The sequence below is a fragment of the Podarcis cretensis genome (genome assembly GCF_951804945.1).
Source record: "Podarcis cretensis genome assembly, chromosome: 5".
Taxonomy (NCBI): Eukaryota; Metazoa; Chordata; class Lepidosauria; order Squamata; family Lacertidae; genus Podarcis; species Podarcis cretensis.
In genome coordinates, this window is record NC_137174.1 from 66,675,767 (window position 1) to 66,699,303 (window position 23,537).

General features: G+C 42.5%; 1 protein-coding gene across 1 annotated transcript in view; it reads right to left on the reverse strand.

The window, feature by feature from the left end:
- Positions 1 to 23,537, reverse strand: part of GPC1 (glypican 1) — a 208,153-nt gene that overhangs the window by 105,047 nt on the left and 79,569 nt on the right. The window contains exon 2 of the mRNA XM_079975886.1: positions 525 to 683. Coding sequence (XP_079832012.1) covers positions 525 to 683 — 159 coding nt within the window. The remainder of the gene's footprint in view (positions 1 to 524; positions 684 to 23,537) is intronic.

The window sequence follows — 23,537 nt, forward strand, 5'->3', positions numbered from 1 at the left end:
TAGCTAGTGATTTCAGTGGCTGAAGCCCGTTTTTCAACAAAAGATACACTTTCCAGTACTCTTTTGACATACCTGTGAAATAACAACAACAAATCAGAAGATAACAGAAAACCATGGTTTAGCACTATGTGGAGGAGCCTGTACAATCCCCAAACCAGGCTTGCAAAGCTCCTGCCTCCCACTGTGTGGATGAGAGGAATTTGTCTGGATTCAATTTTACTTAAAAACAACAACTTAGTTTAGCATTATTTTCAAAGCAGGAATCCTGGTTTAAAACAAATTCTGATTGTTCCATAAAAAGCTGGTTTCAAAACCATTAAACAAGCCAGAGTCTGAATCAGGACATCCAATTTGAACACAGCACTAAGTGGGGATTCCTTGAAAGTGAAACTATCTCTGGCAAAGTCCTCTGCCCAGCTGCAAGCAGGAGGAAAGGGGAAACAGGAGCAAGCAAGGGGTATAAACCACAAAGTGCACCTTGTTTTCCAAACTGGACCAGCCGGTAAATGTTTTGCATTACTTACCATCAAAGTTCTTGTACTGGGCTGTTAAGATTACTTGCACCGAGCGTGTGGCCTCTTTCAACATGCCTTCAAACTCATGCCGACTCTTGTTGGCAAAGTTCTCCTCCATCTCACTGGTGCAGCAAGTGTAGCCTTGTGGACAAATTCTCAAGTGTTCCCCTGAAAACAAGAGAGACAAATGTAGCTTGTTATAGTAGTTCATGTACAAGGCATTTCTAAGTGTGAGTGTGTGTGAGAGAGGGAGGAAGGGAGGACATGGCACAGTAATTTAACCGTGGATGCTTCCAGATGGGGACTTAGCATGGCAAACAGGTCGTTCAGTTATTGCAAACGGGTTGTTGGCAACAGGGTTTTTCTCAGTTTACCAGATTTCCCCTGGAAAGAGTAAATTTGGATTAAATGGGGTGGGGAAGAGATACAGGCAAGCATTTTTATGCCAATGCCAATGGCATTGTGCTGGTGCTGCAAAAATAAAAATAAAAATGGCTTCTTGAAGAGCACCCATCCCACAATAATTTGGAAACATTCCAGATCTCAAGGATTGCCAACCCACTCCTTTCAGAGCAGCCTTAAAGACATTCAGGAACCAGAGCTGTACATCTGCAAACACACCTCAGTTTCCTCCTCCTCCTCTTTACTTGCTGATACTGTAGGGATTCACTCTGTTAAAATAAAGGCACCCAAAACATATCTTGTCTAACCATGCACTAAAATAATCCAATTACAAAAGTCAACACACATAATGTAATTTGGCTGTGATGGCCACAATCCTGCAGGTGCTTTTACAGAACGGCTGGGAAAATCGTGCCTCATCTTGTCTGTTTTGAAACCCAGGCAGCCCTGCAAGTGGGGAGGCTGCCATTGGAATCTGCACACGCTCCTCCAAGCGCATACTTCTCACAACCAAGTGCCTTTAGGGCTCTTTTTCTTGGAAGTGATGAATCTGCCTTGGTCTGTAACTCACTGTGTAAACTGCGGAGCTGGAGAAAATATTGCCAGTGATCTTTCAGATTGGCTGGATAGATAAGCATTCAATACTTGGCAGCTACAAGGTAATAGCTTACACCTGCCTTGAATCCCTTTTCTCTGATCCACAGCAGGAAGACCAGGCTGCAAGGCTCACTGGTGCATATAGTCCCTTTTGAGAGCAGCAGGCAACCACTGGAGAACCATAAGCTCTTGCTCTGTCCTCCTCTCCCTCCTTCCCTCCCCACAACACCAAACACAAAGCAGTAACAGTACATATTGTCCTCAGAGTCTAGATTCTCCCCTGCAATCAAAGGAAGGAGAAGCTATTTATGTAATTATAATGCACAAAACCCTTCAATGAATACTCGACAAATTCTACCCACCCTAGGTAACATCAGCAATCCAGTAAATTTAGCTGCTAAACTACGCCAGGGGTTTGGGGCCCGTGGCCCTCCAAATGTTGTTGGACTCCAGTTTTCATCATACCATACAACTCGCCATGCTGGCTGAGGCTGAAGGGAGTTCCAGTCTAACAACATATGGAAGGCTACACTGAAACAATATTTTTTTTCTTGGGGAGTGGGGAATATGGATGGTGGTGGTGATGATATAGGCTGAAGAGTACAGGCAGTGACCATTCACACCATGCCCCATTCCACCCTCTTGCAGGTACAAAAGGACTCATGCATCAGCTAGTTGCTACCATTAATTGGATTAGCAATCAATCTACAAACTAGTATTTCCAGACAGCCTGAATCACAGCATCAACTCTTTCAAAAAATTCAATACTTATTCTACTTATTCAAGGGTATCTGTGACATTTGGTATCGCAGCATTTCAACTCGAGAGGAAAGCAAAGTTTTCACATTTTCTCTTTGCAATTCAAATTTATTGCACAATATAGAGAGGAAATTGTCTTCAAAGACATCTTTTAGTTTTTGATCTGACCCCATAATGGTGGTGGTCCCCTGTCATTTCGTAACTGGCTGACGAAATATTAACTGCGCTCTTGGTTCTGCTTTCTCAGATCATTTGGCTTTATTTTGTCATTCCTCCTTTGTGAAAAGGCACTCTAATAAGGAAACTGGGGTGGAGGGTGGGGAGGGGGTGTCTTCCTTCGCTGCTCAGAAGCATGCAATCGCCCAGACTAGTAGCGGCTTTCACACTGGGATTGTAGCCAGAGTCTCACAATGATTAACAGTCAATGATCCTTGGGGCAGGGCAACTATTTCCATCTCCAAGGCCACAGCTGACTAAGCAAAATAGCTATGCCAATTGCAATGAAATATTTTGAGAACAGTAAAATGAAAGGATTAAAGCAAAAGGATCAGAGGAACTGGAGGGGGAGCAACCCTTTTAGCCATAGGGTTCTTCTGCCCACATAACGTAACATTTTGTTCATTTGGTTTGCATTTGGGGGTGTGAATTCGGATAGAAACGCATCGCCTGCATTTCCCTGGAGAGTAAAAAGAGAATCCATCAGTAATAAGGTCACATTTTCTTCTCCAGAAGCAGATGATCTGACACATGGCATTCCAAAAGGAGCCATTAATTCAAGATGAGCTGGAACACAATTTTCTGCAAAAATCTAAGCCGTTTTGTAAAGGTAGCTTATAGAAAAACTCAGACACCCGACACCCCCCAAGCTGCTTTACATTTGCCTAGTCCATCAAATTGAACAGGCACTCCTGCAAGGTAGAAAATCCCCCAGACAGCAAACTGGGCAGCCACCCAAAACTGTACCCTCTGTTTCAGCCAACTTCAGTTGGAGACTTGTAACACTCCCCCCCCCCATGACATGCCTTTAGAGAAATTTGACTCATTAAAGCACAATAAGGCTGAAGCAAGGCTGTACCAATTGCACCTGAGACTGTACTAAAGGGACCCCTGACCATTAGGTCCAGTCACAGATGACTCTGGGGTTGCCCACTCATCTTGCTTTATTGACCGAGGGAGCCGGCGTACAGCTTCCGGGTCATGTGGCCAGCATGACTAAGCCACTTCTGGCGAACCAGAGCAGTGCACGGAAACGCCGTTTACCTTCCCACCGGAGCGGTACCTATTTATCTACTTACACTTTTGATGTGCTTTTGAACTGCTAGGTTGGCAGGAGCAGGGACCGAGCAACGGGAGCTCACCCCGTCACAGGGACTCAAACCGCCGACCTTCTGATCGGCAAGTCCTAGGCTCTGTGGTTTAACCCACAGCCAGTGGCGTAGCGTGGGTTGTCAGCACCCGGGGCAAGGCAAGTAATTTGCGCCCCCTAACCCGTGGATTTGCGCCCCCTAACCCGTGGATTTGCGCCCCCTAACCCGTGGATTTGCCCAGATGTTGCGCCCGGTGCGGCCGGCCCCCCCTGCACCCCCCACGCTACGCCACTGCCCACAGCGCCACCCACATCCCCGAGACTGTACTAGTCACACCTAAAAAGAAGGGAGTAGTTGATGTATCTTGGGAAGGAAGGCTGATTTCAAATTCTAGCATTTTCCACAGCATTTTTTCAGCTGGAACTCACTGGAACTCAGTTGTGATACCTCTCAGGTGGGCTTCATTGCCATTATAAGAGAACAAGGGAGGCATTCATGGTGAGTTCCAGCACCTCTTTTTCTTGAAAAATACCACAGCATTTTCAAAGAGCATCTGAACTGCAGCAGTGGCTGTCCAGCTGCACTACTGCAGTTTTAGATGGGGGTGAGGAACCTAGGGCCTTCCAGATGTTGTTGGGACTACAACTTCCATCATCCCCAATGACTGGGCATGCTGGCAGGGGGTTATGGAGGCCTGAATCAAACAACCTCTTGAGGGCCACAGGTTAGCCACTCCTAGTTTACATCAGGGTATCAAAGTGCAATGTTCGATTCACAGCAACTTAGTAGCTCCCCAGCATTTTTGTGCTGTGTTTTTATGGATCATGTTCTGAGAGGTTGCTATGAATAGGAAACGTAATAGCAACCTAATTGGCTACCAATGGGCAGACCTTTGGAGGAAGTGATTTGCTGTACAGGACCTGGGGGGAAATGGGCATGGATCAATGAATGCTTCTGAAAGTCTAGCTGATCATTGCTTTGGCTGCTTATAGCTGAACAAACTTCTGCACCCAAACCATCAGCACACCTAAAATCTGCATACAGTGGTACCTTGGGTTAATAACTTAATTCGTTCTGGAGGTCCGTTCTTAACCTGAAACTGTTCTTAACCTGAGATACCACTTTAGCTAATGGGGCCTCCCACTGCCGCTGCACCACCGCTGCCCGATTTCTGTTCTCATCCTAAAGCAAAGTTCTTACCCCGAGGTACTATTTCTGGGTTAGCGGAGTCTATTTGGGCCAGGGTTAGGTGGGAGAGAGCAGGAATCAGAAGAAAGCTTATTTCAGTTCACAGATCAAGCTTGACATAAAATATTTTGATCTGCCCGACAAGGGTTTCTGGGGCTATCCTGCTCACTTCTTTCATTAGTCTAGAACTGAGAGATCATCCTCCTGCATGCTCTTAACTCCCATTAAACTTTAGTGATAGGCAACTGGTGACACTGACACAGGAAGAGAACTCTCAGCCCTGGCATATCCTGCTCCTTGCATAGTCATCAAGGCATGTGTAACAAGTGAAGAGCAATGCAGGACAGCAACAGCGAGTATCCTACAAGCGGATGCATGCTGAATGTGTTCTTCATAGAACTGGGACAACAAGGTAAAGCGCTGCATCAAGTATGGAGCAAAATCAAACACACCTAAAACCAAATTGTTTTTTTACTAAATGTTCTCATCTTCCCTCGAACATACGAAAAGTTGTCAATGTTAACACTGCCCGGCTTTGAAAATGCATGCAGGAAAAAGGCTCAAAAGAGTCCTTACTCTGGCATGCGAGAGTTAATTGGGAAACTGGATTTATTTAAGGAGGACCATTACAGTGGATTTATCACTAGGACCACATCAGGAATCCTCAAGCTTTGACTAGCCTTCATAGCCAGCCAAGTATATGCTCATTGGTGACCCTGCCCCTACTCTGAAGGAAAGAAGCAGAGCTCTGCTTGTGCTATCATGATGATTTTCGGAGACACTCCAACCCCCTCCAGGGCCCAATGCGACTGTGGGGCAAGAGACTGAGAAATGAGGGGTTGACAGTCCCAACTGTGGACCCCTTGGACTAAATTACCTAATATGCACTATAAATCAGCAACTGTCACCATCTATTGAACGAGGACTACAAGCTCTTACTATGAAGAATAGTCGCTTCAGCTAAGAGATCTAACTGGGGCAGAGCTACAACTGTGACAGATTGAAAGCCCTGATCACCTAACTCCTGTGGATCATTCTCATCATGACAAAGGGTCACAAAAGTTGACACGATGTGGACAAAGACTTGCCTTTATTTAGCATTTGTGTACCCATTTCAAATGTACCAGTTCTTGAAAATGGTAGAATAAACGTTTTTTTAAATAATATTTTTAGAACATAATGCAACAGTAACTGCAGAGTAATGGCACAACTACAACTGCAGGAAACTTCAGAACAAAGGCGAGCAAAGTACTCCCCAAGTCAGAAACAGACACAAATTTTGGAAATCTCTTCTATACTGTTCATTCCTCTGACTCTTATGCAGCAAGACACATATTTTCAGTCATTGACTAGTTATTTCACTGCACGTGGGTTCATGGTGGAAGTTGGGAAGTGGCATGTCAAATTGATTTCACAAGGTATTTTCAACATGTAGGTCATACTGCTGAACTATCCCAGGATATGTAAAAGTTCCTAGACAGTGATCCCAAATCACACTAGTGTAATGCCTCCATATGACTTAGGAGATTCTCTGATGTTAAGGAACTAAATGAAATATAGCCAATTTCTGGTAGGGTTACTGTCACTACTTGATGTTTTGTCCTAACCCCCGGCAACCTTAGGTGTCCTAAATCTAAACACAGTAGGCAGGGTCGCAAGTAAGGCATTAAAGAGGAGGAAGGCTTCTCCAATAAAGGGACACACCACAATTTCACTATGTTTCCAAAAACATAGGCATAGGCCTCTATATTGGTTTCTGCTTAGTTAGAAGCTAGTGCAGAATATTTAAAACTCAAGATTACATTCCTCCCCAAAAAGAAGTTATTTTAGGAACAGCCATTTCCAAACTTAATGAAAATGTGCTGAGTCTTAAGACAGAGCAGGAGCTAGCTATTCTGTATGGGAAAGCATCAACACATGACCAGGAAATCTTACTAGCTTTGGTCGTTTTGCAAAATTAGTGCTGGGATTCTGTGGGATCCTATATATAACTTTGACAAACAACTTGCACAATCATTTTGTGGTTAATCATAGCAGTCTGCACTGCTCCCATCAGAAAAATACTTATTGAAATCTGTGTGCCAGAAGTCAAATGAACAAAGAGAAGAAGACCACATAATAAAACATGCTCTCCAAACCATCAAACCGGGTTGGGGGGGGGGAATGCACAAGTTGTAGCATGAACAGGTCTCAGTAAAATCATGTGGGGAGTAATTATAGTGTCTCTGTTCATAATACCATGTAGTTACAGAGTTAGTCAGGGTTTCCACTTAAGGACACATGGTTTTTTCCCCCTTAGAAAAGTTTATAGCTCAGCTGCAAAATTACCCTCCCATGAAACTTGGCAAGAAAGGTTCTGGTGCAAGCAAGATTTTTGATTTTTATTGGTGACATATCCATTTTGCTTTAAATGCATTTCTTTAAAAAATTAAGAATCAATTCATCCTTTTTTGCCCAGCCATTACTGAGTGCTTTCAGGGTTTAAGTTTTTACAGTTCAGAGAGGCAATTTACTTTGCACAAGAGACATGTGAGACCCCTCAAGGCTGAGTGGTCAGGTTCAGCATTTTCTGGGGTTCTAAGACAGACGGACCACCTACCACCTCAAAAGTGCCTCTATTTTCCCTTTTCAAGGAGTACTCCTTCCATAGACCACAGAGTTTCTGGTACAAACTTCCCAACATCTCCCTGGTGACTTCCATCCAAAAATGTGAGAAAAGTTTTATGCTGCTTAGGTTTCATTGTTGATGAAGACAAAAATGCTATCTGGATTCCTTGTAATTTTCCATGTGATGTATTTTAGGAATACAGGAATATGTTTTATACCAAATCAGACCATTAGGCCCATCTACTTAGTGTTGTCTGGAAGCGTATCTCCAGGGTTTCAGACAAAAGTCTTTTCCAAGTCTTAGATGGAGATGCCAAAGATTGAACTGGCCCCTTTTAATTGCAAAGCATGGGCTCTACTACTAAGCCTTTTCTCTTTGTAGAACAAACCAAATAGTTTGAGGGGGTGGGCGAGGTAGAGAACACGGTGAAAAGAAATACAGTTCCGATAGTCTGCCCCATAGGTTTCTGGAAATAAGTAGGGACTATCAAGGAATGATCATAGGAACCCTTGTCCATTTTATGGCTTTCCAGGGCTTAAGTTTCAAGATTAGGCATGAAAGCAGAAAGTATAATATCCTCTTTGTGTGTGTGTTTTTAAAAAAGCTCGAAAGCCACTTTCCATCTGACATGCATATTCCTCATGCATACTTTTTACATAGGCCAGAAAGCTTAATTTCGCAGTTTATTCCTCCTCTATTACTCCAGAAAACACTGGCTTACATCCACATTTAGCAGTGCATCTTGCCAAACCAAAATGAGTGCTTGCAGCATCCAGACATAATTATCCATAGCTCTCCCCACAGCTGAAACACACTTTGAAAGTCTGAAGTTTCTATTTGCTAAAACGCCTACAAGCTGGTAAGTAATACCAACTTTTCTGGAGCTTCTGTGTCTGTTGGAACTACTAGATATTGGAGCTTTAGAACATCTGTGACTACATCAACCCTTCAGCCAGTTTGGAAAGCAGGTTACAGTATAAATAACTTAAATAAATAAAATAAATACGCTGTGTTTACTACATAAATGGGGAAACAGCTGAGCAAACAGCTGGAGTGTTGGTGGGGAAGGGGTTCAAGATCTTGTTTTCAATATTGGACAGGGTGTAACTCCTAAATTGCAGAGCTTAAAGGGGTAAACAAACACAGCTATCATAACAGTTATTATTACAGCTCCTTAATTTTCATTGCATCACTCTTTTCTGTGTTTCTCATCACCAACACGAGTGCTAGTTCTGTATATTTGGACTCACTGGTGCTGCAACCATTTTGATTTCCCCACAATGCAATGCCTACAATACGTACACAGTGAGCACTTCATTGAGGGAAAATTTCAATGGCAGCAGCAAGTTTAGCTCTGCAGGCTTGGCACTGCTGTGTTGTTGCTACTACCCTTCCAACAGGGTTAAAAGGAGTGATGGGCTCACTCACTGGGTGTACATGTTGTGGGTACTGCATTGTGGGGTAACTGAAATGGCAAGTCCTACCCACCAGGTACTGTCAGCTAAGACTGGCACTACTGTGGAGAGGGGCCCAATGAGTGCACTATGCCCAGAGTCCCCTGAAACTTGGTGCTCCCCCTGGTCTAGGTCATCATGATATATGTGCAATCTGGTGTTGAATAAGCTTGGCACGGTCCATAGTTTTCCAACTACCTAATGGTTTCGTCTTACAACGAATTTCAATTGGATTTAATTACTGCCCTGGAAAACAGTTAAACTTCACACTTCACCTTCAGGATTGCTTTCCACCTTACAAGTCAATCCCAGCCCCTCCCACCCTGCCCTCGAGGAGCTCTACATCTGTCTTGATAAGATATTTATAAATAACCAAAAAAGCTGCACTTTGATCAGCAATTGCCTTAAGCAGAAGAGATGCTGAAATTACAGACTTCTAAAGCTGCATTTGACGAGGCGAGCAAACGGGAATTTATCTGATCTCCTTTCAGAGGAGATGCTTTTTAAAAAAATCCTGATCCTTTTCAACATGATGGGAAGCATTTGCTTTAATTTAAACTTGATGCTCACCTAAGGAGGGAGCCAGCTCTCGTGCAAGTCAGCGGCAAACCCCCCTGCTGGTTTCAAAAGGTGGTGGATGCAATCTCCTTGTGTTTCTAAGAGTTTTGTAACTTGGCTTTACAGTTAGCGACTTACACCGTGAGTCACAAATAGAACAACATTCCTCCAATTTCAGGCACATTAGAATACAATACAATAGAATAGAATACAATTTCAGGCACAGTAGAATGCAAAATCTAAGCTCATTTGGGATGATGAATTCTCAATTGCTCCCCAATGATGAAGGAAGGATGGAGTAAAGCCTCACTATCACTGTTTAATGAGTTGGCAAGGAATAATGAACTTTGCACTTTGGCTGTACATAAGGAAAAAGAAACCCCAAGCCAATCTTTTCCTTGGTAATATTTGTACGCACCCAAGTTAAGATCTGTTTCTGCAGAAATGAAATCTCATTAATTTCTGCTATAAGCTCCAGAGGTTACTTTTAATTTCAGACATAGATCTGCTGGTGATGGAGATATGGAGAACCTAATATAGATTGTACAGCAGGATGGGTTCTGATGGTATCTATATTTATGTCATTCAACAGCAGTGTTAATTAGATAGCAATTTTTATCAGACTAGTTCTGAACTCTGCTTCTATTCTATACAATTTAGGCGTGCTAAACACTTTTGTCATTATAGAAAATACTGGCTGAAACCAGGTTGTTCTGAATTTAGGATACCATGTGCTTATATTTATTCTGTATCCCACCTGGCCAAATCCAGATCTAGGCAGCATGTGTCGTATTTTTGAAATCTGTAAAATAATCCATAGAGCCGCAAAAGAACCGTGGCTTATAACCAACAGAATAATGCAATAAAGACAGGTGTACAAATTGGAGGGCATCATCATAGGCGCTCCCTCAATTCTTTGAGAGCTTCCACTTGCAAATCTTTCTCCATTCCAGGGTCCAATTTAATCGTAACACCGTCAAGCAACTCAGTAATCTACATAAGCAACTTGGCTCATGCCAAACATGTGGTTCCTCAAAAGAACAGATACATTGAAAGCTGCCAAGAATTTGTCTGAAGACAGAATTACGTGAAATGGTTGAAAACAAACAGAAATCCATCTGAAGTATCTTTCTGCTCAGTCACATGGACCAGCCTTGATTTGCACAAAGTTCACATGATTTACTTCTTTTAATCCCCAGTAAATTCAACATCCCCTGCCAGCAAGCATTCAGAGAGAGGTTACGAGGGGACAGATCTCCTGCCTGAACAGAGGTACAGTACACTGTGAGAGAAGCAGAGATCTGGAAATAACTTCCTTTTCCATGCCCCTCACCCCCTCCATTGCCCTTCCTAAATACATCTCTAGTGGTAAAATTTTCACTTACTACAACTAGGGTGAGGGGCAAGTTGGGCAGAGTCCTCATGGAGTGTGTGTGTATGTATACGTATATGTATATATAGGTACCCTGTTTTCCCAAAACTAAGACATCCCCCGAAAATAAGACCTCCCCGAACATAAGGCCTCCCTGGAATATGTGTACCGTATTCTTCTTCATGGAAAAATACAGTAAGACATCCCAAGAAAATAAGACCTAGCACATCTTTGGGAGCAAAAATTAATATAAGACACTGTCTTATTTTCGGGGAAACAGGGTATGTATATGTATATATGTATATATGTCAGGGCAGCTAGTTTCATTTATGCCCTGCCTTTCCTCCAAGCAGCTCAAGGCAGTGTACATGGTTCCCTACCGTATTCTATCCTCACAAAAACTTTGTGAGGTTGGTGTGGCCGAGAGTGCATTACTGGCTCAAGCTCACCAGGGACTGGCTGGACAAAGAGAAGTGGTGAAAGACACCAGCTGGGGAATCCCCAAGGGACACCCTAGAACAGGAAGGCTCAGAGCCAGGGGATTGGTGGTGGGACACTGAGGAGGGGTCAGAGGGAGAAGATTGGGAGGAGGGGCTGGTTGCTGAAGGAGCAACAGGGTTTAGTGAGAAAGAAGAGCTGGTGACAGGGAGCAGTTCAGACTCTGAGGCTGAAGTGGAGGAAGGGGATCAAGGAACTGTTGAAGTATCCAGGGAGTCTCCCTCTCTTACTGCGACAAGCGTGCGCGCACACACACACACACAGTCTCCAAGAAAGTGCAGGATAATGAGGAGAGGGAAACAGAAGCCAGAGGTGCGGGGACACAGTTTTGCTTGGGAAACATCCAGGGGAGAAGCCTTAGAAAAGGTGGAAGGCAGAGACCTTCAGTCCTGGCAACTGCTCCATAGGAGCAAGACCTACTGGGAAGTGTTGCTGAGTTGTATGTGGTTTGCTTGAGTAAAGAGTTAATTTCACTGACGAGTCTATCACTTATGTCTGTGGTAGAGAGCAGGTGAGACACAGAATGTGAAGAGGGATAGTTGAATGCAAAGGCAAAAAAGGAAAAGGAAAGACAGGGTGAATGAGAGATCCCTGAGAGTTTATTGTTGAGTATTCTTATGGGGAGAATTGTAGTTGAAGAAATGGGTGCCATGGAATTACCAAATCTCCTTCCTCATTATAAAAGGTACGATGAAGGAGAGGAAAGGAATAAGAACACCTTTTCCCTTTTCCAATCTCCAGAACCTGTACCTAGCTGATAAACAATTTTTGCTACTGAGGAGGATGTGATTCAGTAACTTGACCTCATTCCCAGGCCCTTCTTATAAAGACTCTTTTTTTTAATTAATGGTAGCACAGCTTAAAATTTTAAATAGTGTGTTCTTATTTCAGCTGCTCTGTAGTTTCATTTAAATACTCACTCTCTTTTAAAATGGGTATATCTTTTAATTATAAAATATAAGATGTTAATTTTACCCTTTATTCTAGACTTAATAGCATCATAAGGCAAGAACTAAAATAAATCATGAGAAGATGCCTGAGGGTACAGGGAAGCATTTCCTCAGCAATGAAAATGGATCACGCATTCTGACACAATTCCCATAATACTATCATGGCCCCATAAGCTTAGTTGGATTATGGTAACCTCCATACTTTCTGTTCCTGCTGTTTCTTTTCTGTTTTGTTTTTTATTAGATGAAAGATGGAAGATTGAGATAGATTTTTTATTTGTGATGAAAAATGTATTCTGATGAAAGAAGGATTGCCTCGAAGAGATGAGGGCCAAAAGGAGGAATGAATAATCAACTATGTTCAAACCCCTCATCTTAGTGTGGCAACTATGAGTCATACATAGTTTTAAGCTGTGTTCTGATGGCTGCCTTCACAAATAACCATGTGTGGCGTTCATACAGAGCCCCCAGTCATTTCACGGACTACTGACTGTACACCACTACTTTATCCTTCCACTGCCACCAATTTTGTGGAAAAAACCCAGGGTTCCCCAGTGAAGTATTGAGTCTCAGTCAGGCAGAGTTAACAACGAAGATTAAAGTTTATTTCAAACACACACAAGTTTTAAAATATATTCGAAACGCTGTCGCTCTATTCCCTCTCAGTCTTGTCCCTGTCTCTAACTCACTCTGACTCCTCTATTTCTCTCCCCTCCCCCCAAAAAACCAACCAAACTAACTGTCAAAACCTTTGGGCTGAGCCTCAAAATCAGGTAGGCTCCATCTCTGGGCTTTCTTACTGGTCAACTTATTAAGCCTTTCTCCCCCCAATACAAATGTATCCCCAAAGAATGGGCAAATGCCACACCATGGTTTGTTCAACAAATCCCAATTCATCTCACAGATGACCAAACAAGCCATGGTTTGTATCTCCAGCTTGTTTTCCACCTGTTCTTGCCTTGTGCCTTTGTGAACATCTGGAGTTGGGTGTACAAACATACTATGACTAAGCAAAGCTTTTTGGTTTAGATACAATGCCAAGCCATAGTTAAAAACAAATAATGCTTCAAAAGCCAACAGTGCCTTCACACTGTGGTTTGTGGCCAGAAAACAAACCATGGTTATTCTCCTGGGCTGATTTCAGATGCTCAAACCAGCTCAGTCAGTAGAGCATGAGATTCTAAATCTCAGGGTCGTGCGTTCGAGCCTGAGGTTGCACAAAGGATTCCTGCATCGCAGGGGGTTGGACTGAATTACACTTGTGTTCCTTCCAACTCTACAATTCTATGATTCTATGGCTTATGTGCAAATTAGGCCAATAACAGCAGGCAAGAATGACAACGAAAAAGACCAAAGAGTTGTAGGCAACATACTAAAACAGAAACTCTGAAGACGATCAGAGAACACAATTGACAGGGAAGATCAGATACTCAAGAGACCAAAAGTTCATCGAGGACTGGGGGAAATTTGTGGAATATCTGGAATATTTAAGTGAAGGACAGATGACGCTTAAGGGATTCAAAGAAGCTCTGTAAATAAGTAAGAAATATTGTCTAAAGGGAATAGGAAAAAAAGAGATAATGTCAATATAAATTTGAGAAATGTGTAATTAAAATCATGACTATGGATGATTTACGGGACAGATGAGGGAAGTCCAAAAGAGAAATAAGTTATGAAAATGATGTGAATCAATGTATTTTGTTTTGTTTTGTTTGCTGATGTTGATTAATAAAAATTATATGATAAAAAAAAAAGAAACAAGGAATAAATCAGAGTCCCTGGTGGGCTACCAAAAAAAAAAAAAAAGAGAGAACACAATGACAAACTATATTCTGGTGTACACAACAATATTAATTAATATTTTTCTACTAGTATAAAAACAGACCATCCCCAAGGAATCAATGTACTGCTGTAAACTCAAGCAGTTTTAGAAACACCTGCCCTCTTTTGTTTTGATCCTGAGGGCAAATTCACACTTAGGGAGGCAGAAGAGTCTGCAGCAAGTCTTTGTCTCAGCGCTATGGAATGTGAAGGTGAGATGCGAGTCTAAACATGAGGTGGACACACATGAAAGAACTGTGTCCTATTACAGGCCTCAAGAGCATGCTTACTACCTGCTTACAAACTCATGTTTATACACATAACAATTTCTACAATTTTGTGTCTTGGGGCTAATTCAATGGGGGGGGGGGCGAGGGCAAGTGTGCTTTTCACAGGTACATACTATGCTTCCTAGTGCATACTACTGCCCCCAAGTGAATGGCCCCAAGACACCAAGCAGAGTCCCAACAATCTGTTTCCTTGAAATAATTAAATTTTACTTGAAATCTTGCTTTAAAAGGAAAGCCTCGGCATTAGAACAAACTGACCGTACTCCAGGATGTAACTGTTTCAGTATTCAGCCATCAAAACACATTTTCTGTAGTCTTCTGGGACGTGACAATAGCATCATTTTCTAATCGCCCTTGCTAAAGTCCTTCAGATGCCATTTAACAGCTCTATTCAAGCCTACAAAGTACAATTTGGAGCTGTCTGTCATTGCTACCTACAAACACTACTTGGCTGCAACAACTTAAGATACTTCGTGACAGATAATTGAATGGTGTTTTCCTATCCCATGGTGTGTGTGCACGGGGGTGGGGGTGGGGGGAAGCAGATGCAGAGCAAGCATTTTGTTCTGCAGATTCTTACTTATCTATCTAGTGGTCCCATTAAAAAAATATGCTCTGGGTGGCTCACAAAGCAAAACATTAAAACAGACTTCCTCAACCTCGGCCCTCCAGATGTTTTGGCCTTCAACTCCCATAATCCCTAGCTAGCAGGACCAGTGGTCAGGGATGATGGGAATTGTAGTCTCAAAACATCTTGAGGGCCGAGATTGAAGAAGCCTGCATTAAACATAGCATAGGATAATAAAGCTGGGGAGATGTCCATGTTTGGCCCATTGGGCTTCCCCATTTGACCCATAAGGCCATTTCCCCTTTTTAATGCCCACCTGCCACACACCTGGCACCACATGTCTGGTTAGCAAAAAACAGGATAAGACTCCAACTTATCAGCTGATGAGTGGAGAATTCAATCCTCCTTGGCTCAGGTGCATTAATTCCCCACAGGGAACTTGCTGGAGCCCCTGAATCCTGCAAAAAGCAGGATGAACTCACAGATCATCTAAGGCATGGGGAGTTCAATCCAGCTTGGTTGCGATCTTCCCACACCCCCATGGGCCAGTGATGACAGGCTTATGTCAACCATGGGCCTGTCAATCATGGCATCATGGCTTCATTATTGAAGACTGACAGGCAGGTAGAGATAAAGATCTGGCCTGCCAAGCCAAAAGCATTCCCCACCCTACAATAGGAGTATAACTTTAAAAATAAAATAAATAAAAATTTATTAAAAATAAAAATAATCCTGAAAGCGCAAGTAAAACACAACTGAAAACCTGGATTGTGAAACACAAGTCATTTGAAAGACCACTACTGTATACATTTTGACATGAGCTCTATTCAGGCAATAGTAATCAAAAGAAGAAAATAGATGCATGTTTCTTCCTGGACCTTTGTATGTTTAGAGTGGATGTCTGTAGTGAGGAGCCTTTTTGTATCTGCTGAAACCACCTGAGTGATTGAAAGTTAAAAAATGCTCTCTGTGGCAGATGTTCACTCTAAAGATGTGAGGAGTTTGCATGACCTCAAGGGTGGGGCTAAAAGTGCGACCCCACAGCCCCACTGAACTGTTTTCTTCATTTGATGAGCAGTGACTGAACAGGGTGAGAATAATGTAACAAAGGGAGATGAAAGCTACTTGCTCCAGTTGCAATTATTTTGAACTGCAATACAGCTAGCTCCTTGAACTGGGCATATCCTAGCTAGCCCACAGAAACCTTGGATTCTGCAAAGGTGAAAAGGATAAAAAATGAATGAACAATGGGACCATATAATTTCTATGATACGTAATTTCATTTCCCCAGGACAGGACCTAGTGTTCTCCCCTGGGACAGAACAGTCTTTTAAAGTGAGCCAGCTTAACTGTTTGGAAACCATTGTGATAAAGCACAAGTAAAAACTCTTACATTAAAAAATTGGCAATTATTGCTAGCTCATTTCTAGAGGCCCAAATATTGCTACAGTTCTTGAATGGCATAGAAGTATTTTGGCAGCTTTTTTGCTTTTGAAAATGGCCCCGAACTACAAAAATTTATGGAACGTACAAGATAAGCAGCATGAAGTGAAAACAAACTCTTGCGGCACCTTAAAACATACATTTATTATGGCATAAGCTTCTGTGGGCTACAGTCCACTTCAGAGAGCCACAAAGTGCTCTCTGTTGTTTGTGCGACAATAGACTGACACGGCTAACCCTCTTGAAATAGTTTAAACGATTTCCAAGTGATGCTCCCATGATTCACTTGCGCCCAAAAGACTTGCTGTTTGTTTGTTCTTGTGTAAAGAAAACACAAAGTGTAGCTAATTGGAGAATCAAAGTAAATTGGTGCACTTTATCAATGGACAGTCTAGTAGCGCTGCAAGAGCTAAGTTTCCCACTTCTTATTCCCCCTGCAACATTTATTGCAGCCCAAAGTGCCATATCATGCAGATGCTGTTTAAAAACTTCTCAAACTACCACTAAGAAGAGATGAACTAAGGTCTGGGCTGTACCACTTCAGACAGCTGACATGACTGACTCTTCCCCCATACATTAAATCAATCAATCAATGCACATATAAAACTAGATGACAGGGAGAAGGGTCCTAGCTTAGCTGCTGCCATGATATGCTAGTCTTCTAAGTGGAGGGGGTTTTGTGTACAGAAAAGCGTTCAGCCATGTCAACCTCAATCTGCATTCTGAAGTCAAATAACCTGGACACATGATTACGACTGCAGCGAGAAAGAGGCCCGAATCTCCGCAGTGCATAGTGGTGTCCTCTTATCTGCTCCTGCGCTGACAGAGTGTGGGAGATGAGTAAGTAATCTGTGCTCTGCAAGTCACAGTGTGCCATGTTCTCATAACAATGCTGCTGCTTTTGATCTCTTTCTGACAACTGGCAGTTGACAGTTTTTCTTTATCATGCTATCTGCTCTGCTGTGAGGAGGTGGCAGTTGAGAGAGCAGATTGGTCCAGGAACAGCAATCATTAAAGTGTCTGGAGAATTGGTAGCAACTTTCTGTTATGTGCATGCAGTACAGAAGGGCAATTTTGGAACAGAAGCAACAGACACTGTCAGTTTCAAATAACTCAAATCTTGGAGGGTGTTGAGGTGCTGGAATAGCTTTATCCATCTGAACTACCAAAGATGGTTGCAAGAGGCAACATGCTTGCACTAATGATGCTATTGCTGAACGTTACTTGAAGCCTTTCAAGGGGCAGAGAACTCCTTCTCGCTTACTTCAGCTCTGCTATTCCCCAGTCCTGTTCATCGTCACTTTTATTCTGATGTTCAGCTGCATTTAAAGAGCACTGTAAAGGTAGCACAAGGCTGCACTTATTTAGAAGGTCTTCGTTAATGGAAGCACATATGACAGTCTAGGCCTGTACTCAAGGCAGTCAGTGGAACATTGAAAACAAGCCACCGTAGGATGCAGTGTATTGGTGAATGTTGCATGGACTGTGGCATGTGTGTGGAACCTGTGGCCATCCAGGCTTGCAGCCCAACTGCCCATCATCGCTGACCACTGGCCAGGTTGGCTGGTGCTGATGGGAGCTTGAGTACAGCAGCATGTAGAGGGTCACAGGTCCCTTGTCCATAGACTTTGGGAAACAATCTGAACAAAAGGACGGTACAAGATGAATGCAATGGTACAAAGGTTTTGCACCGGAATGAGAACATTCCAATGAAAGAACTTCCATGGCATCCACAAACAGCTGCCCTAAATAAGCACTGTTTTGCATGGTGGTTGTGTCTCCGGATTTCAAACAAATGGATATGTGTATTTAAAATTCACCAGGGCCTTTCGTAGGGATAGGAATGAAGCAAAGTTGTAATCCCAAAATTAAAGGGAACAGAAAGGGAACCTATGTTTCTCAGGTCCCAGCCCTAGAATTTCAGATGCACAGCAATTCACCCTTTTCTATTCCCTCTCTGTAACTGACCAGATAATCATGGGAGTGGTAATTGAAAGGAGGGAGGTATCCAGCTTGTGAATCTCAATCCATCTTTCTGCTGCTGCATTTTGATAGAAGGGTGGTTTCTGAGTCCTGAATACTTTCATATTGCCACCTGCTGCTTGCTGTTAGGTTTGGTGATGTGGAAAGCTTTTCCACATGGGCTTGTCCAAAGATGGCTTCCGGACTGAAGAGGTTCTAGGAAAGCTGTCCTCTATGCTTACCCGCATCCCAATTGTCCTGTAACTGGAGAACTTGCCGGGCGACAAAGGTGGAGCTAGCAGTAATGTTGGGGATGGGGCAAGGAGTAGATATGGCACTGAAAGGCATGCTGTGCAAAGCAAGGAGGAAGCCATTGCTTTAATCTTTCCCCATTAATAGGAGTTGCCTGCACAGGGCAATGTTTCCTGCCTTGCTGCTCAGTGCGGAGAGGAGCTTTCAGCAGCTACAGCAAGCCAGGGAGCCACCGGTTTAATTCTGCCCCAATGTAGTGTTGCTTCTAAATGGAGGGTAATGGTGAAGGATGAAACTGGTTTGAGGTTGCTACACAGCAGCAGCAAAATGAGAGGGGAAAGGCCTGTTATGTACTGAGTTGAATAGGATCCAAAATGCAGCAGTCTGATTGGTCCTAGAACAATAGGATTCAAAATACAGCAGTCTCATTGGTCCACAGGAGCCACCCAATCCAGCTCCAGGTGGAAGTGAATCCGCAACCTGATTGGCTTACAGGAGAATCCCGGAATTAGCCAATCACGTGGGGCCCACTGTGTAAATAATGTATATAAAGCAGACATTCTGGGGGAACTTCCATTCCTCCTCACCACTATGAGCTGAATAAAGAGCATGAAATCCACTCTTGACTCTGAGTATATTTCAAGGCCCCACCAGGGGTGTAGGCAGAGCACAGCGGTGCAGCTGCTGCCTGTCCAAAAGAGGCCAACATCCATCACTGCAGAAGAAATAAATGTAAAATGCAGTCAATGAATTGCCAGTCCTCTTGGTAACATGCTGGCAGTGCATGGTTAAGACTTCAGAAGCCAAAAGATGACGAGAAGCAAGATTTGCTGTCTTTGGGTGTGCTCCATCTCAATCCCCTTGTGGGCAGCAGGATCATTATAAATTATGTAAAATAAATAGATGCAAATTTTCATATATTACATTTATTCAATATTGGAGCTGAAAGCATAATTGGAAAGGGTGCAGGGAGCACCAAAGAAACTGTGATAATTGTAGGACACACTGTTACCAAGCAGCCATCTGCCAAAGAGCTGCTTCTTGGTAGGAGGTCCAGAGATCTGCGAATTCCGTCACTGCCTTCACGATATCTGATCACAGCAGCCACTGTGCAGAGAGGCAAAACATGCTAATGATGTATTTAGCTCCGTCATTTAATAAGCTGGGTAAAATTCATTGATACTGATCTTGCACATTATGTGTTGCCTCATTTTTTTAAACGCTTCTATTTACAGGAGGAAACAAGCACCACTGGAAGTCAGCCAGCCCTGGGCCTCCTGGGTTAATTCTTTGCAACACCACAGCTTCGGATTATCAGCTAGCCTTTTTAGCACAGATAGTCTAGAACTACAGAGACAACGGGCTGAAAATGAGAGCATGAATCCCAGCGTTTAAAGAATAGCAAGCTGCTGGCGTTGTTCATTGTCCAAGGCAAACATTGGCCAGTTTCCAATCCATATTCCTTGGAAATGCTAAAGGCAAAAGGAAAGCACTGCTGAAAGCCCAACTTCTGAAACAAAAACCTTCTTTGTCAGTTCTGTACAACGCACATAACAAAGGCCAATGACACTTAAGTGTTCTAACTGTGCAACCAAAATGAGCAGACTTGGTAGCAAGTAAAGACGCTATCACCACTCTGCAGACAAATGCAGTGTTCAAGCAAATCAAGGAACTGGAAAATACTCTGTACCTTGTGAAAGTTATACTCATTGAATCCCTAGTACAGTGGTACTTCGGGTTACATATGCTTCAGGTTACATACGCTTCAGGTTACAGACTCCGCTAACCCAGAAATAATACCTTGGGTTAAGAACTTTGCTTCAGGATGAGAACAGAAATCATGCTCCGGCGGCGCGGGAGCAGCAGGAGGCCCCATTAGCTAAAGTGGTGCTTCAGGTTAAGAACAATTTCAGGTTAAGAACGGACCTCCGGAACGAATTAAGTACATAACCAGAGGTACCACTGTATTAGGTATCGGGAAAAATGGACTTGAAACTGCCCCCAACTACAAGACTGTTGTTCATTCGTCAACGAATTTACTACTGACAGTGAAGAACAACTGAAAACTAGGTAAGAAATGGTAGAGGAAATGAGCTACAAATCACAACCCCCAATTCCCAGATTTAGAATAATCTCCTCCGTTACACCAATCACAGCCACCTTTCAATCAGATGTCAAGTTCAAAAACACTCAAATTCACATTAGGAAAGATGTAAAGCAGGAAGAAGTGCAGTCAGGTTTGAGAATAGGATAGAAAGCAACTTTCAGCAAATGAGGAATCTTATATTCAAAATTAAGCATCAGTAGAAAAGTAAAGGTAAAGGGACCCCTGACCGTTAGGTCCAGTCGTGGCCGACTCTGGGGTTGCAGCGCTCATCTCGCTTTATTGGCCGAGGGAGCCGGCGTACAGCTTTCGGGTCATGTGGCCAGCATGACTAAGCCGCTTCTGGCGAACCGGAGCAGCACATGTAAACGCCGTTTACCTTCCCGCTGGAGCGGTACCTATTTATCTACTTGCACTTTGACATGCTTTCGAACTGCTAGGTTGGCAGGAGCAGGGACCGAGCAACAGGGGCTCACCCCATTGCAGGGATTCGAACCGCCGAGCTTCTGATCGGCAAGTCCTATGCTCTGTGGTTTAACCCACAGCACCACCCGCAACCCTAATAGAAAGGTAGCTTAAAGCTAAATGCTGTGCAGGAGGTGGGGAATGTGGTGTCTCTAGCTTAAGACATTGTTTGCTCTTTTTTTTTCACAGAGGAAGTTCTGCAGAGGGTATTTTTCAACCCAGCAAATATATGTGATACCAACAAACTTTGTATTCTTCAATACAAAACCACTTATCCTAATTCCTAATTCAATGAAAAAAATAACGAAGTAATTAAGAAATTTGAAAGAAGATTCAATAACAATATAAATATATTAATTGTGTATATTAAGTAATATTAACTATACTGTGAGCACTTTAATTAACCAGATGGAAATTTAATTTGGTGTGTGGCCCGTGGGTTCTGTGTAGATGTACTCTTGTAGCCCACTTAATCTGTGAGGTTGGACCAACCTGAATTATTCACTGCTTATGCTCTCTCCCTGTTTTGAGATGATGTGTTCTATTCCTTTCGGTTTTTCGTGAAACAAAGCAAGCTATACAAATTTTGAGTAGGGGGAGAACTGTGTAATTTGATTCTATCTTATCAGCACATAAAATCGTCACAACAAAGTTCCATTTCCTCTGCTATTTATGAGATTCTTCTAGAAATCCAAGCTTACATTCATTGCGGTACCACTACAGTTCCAGCTCTACATTTAAGAATTCAAAACGTCATGAAAACATTGAAAAATAGAAATACACATAACATTTGTAAAGATTTTAAGAACAGTTTCCTGCATGCTCTAGTTTGTAAATGGAGAAGGAAATATATATTTTATTTGCATTCCAAATCAACTTATAATGGATATATCTACAATCTGTGTACTATCGAATCCTCAGCAAAAAATCAAAAACAAAAAACACTTTTCATGCAGGATAACTTGCATGTTGTAATTCTAGCTAAGCTTTGGACAGGGGGCAGCATGTCTTAAAAACAAACAAACAAACAACAGTTTAGAAAGCATCTCTTTCCAGTAAAAAGGAAAGACTATTTATACATTTCGGTCCAATGTTGGCTACATTTGTTAGTACTGATGCAAATGTAACACCACGCCAGGGAGAAAGGAAACCATAGGCGAAAGAGGGGGAGAATTTTGGAAACAGAAAGGCAAAAAAAGCACACCAGATATTCCCAATTACCCAGCCATGATTAGAATATTGGGAATTTCGCATCTACACTAGACTCTAGTAGCAGTGGGAGTCTAAAGATCAAACTAGACTATATGTTAAAAACATGATCACATTTATCAGCTATCAGAGAGGATTATGACATAGTGGGAGAGTAGCTGAACCCCTTTTCCCAATGCCATTTTCCCAGTGATTTTTGTCAGAAAAAAATGTCACAAGAGGAAAGGTTTAAAGCCACTTCCTCTAGCCCCAGTCAAGAGCACCACAGCTGCAGTTTAAAATATATGCAGAAATGTGATCATATAACTAATGTTTTCTATAGATTGCCCTTAATAGCAACCTCCCCTGAGCTTGGAACGTGCAAAAGTGTACATATCGCCTCTAGTTTGGTTGTATAATAATCTGACCTATCACTTCCAATGCTGAAAGCATCCTTACGGGTTTTAGCAAAATAAATGATGTAACAAGAAATGGGAATTACATGCCTGTTAACTAACCAGTAAGCTAAGCATGCTGGACTCTAATTTTGATTATGAGCAACAGAAATAAACCAGGGAAATCTGGGCAAACCACAAGGGGCCACAGTATCCCAGCTAAGGGATGCAAGAGAATATGACTGATGAGCTCTTATTATAGTAGTGGGTTTTTTGCACTCCAGGACTCATGTGCACAAATCCAAGAAGAGCCATGTTCTATTCCCTCAAGCTTATGGCTCAGCAGTTTAGAAAACCAGCTGCTCTGCGTAGCATTAAGTCTGCTGTTCCTTCCTTCCTTTTAAATAAAGGTGTTTACAGTCACATGCTTTTAACAACATCACACTGCTCCTTTCGCTAGAAGTTCTAAAATTTGAAATACATTATATGTTCACTCACTTGAGTGTTGGAATTATTTGGTTATTTCCAACGAACCAGAGACCTGGATTTTGGTGCACATGTGGTATGAGATACCATGGTTATGACAAAAACCTGAAAATAGGCTAATCGCTTACAAAAATGTCAAATCTTGAGGCACAAAATATATTTCGAAATACAGACCAGTATTCCCAAGCACAGCTCTAACAAAGCCAGGTATGGGGGCAAATACCTCTTTAGAGGTATTTTGGGGGGGAAGGCACAGACTTCCAGTTGAACCAATGCAATTATTTATTTCCTATTTATTTATTTACAACCCTATTTTAAAGCACACAAAAGTTAAAATACTAAAACCGATTAAAAT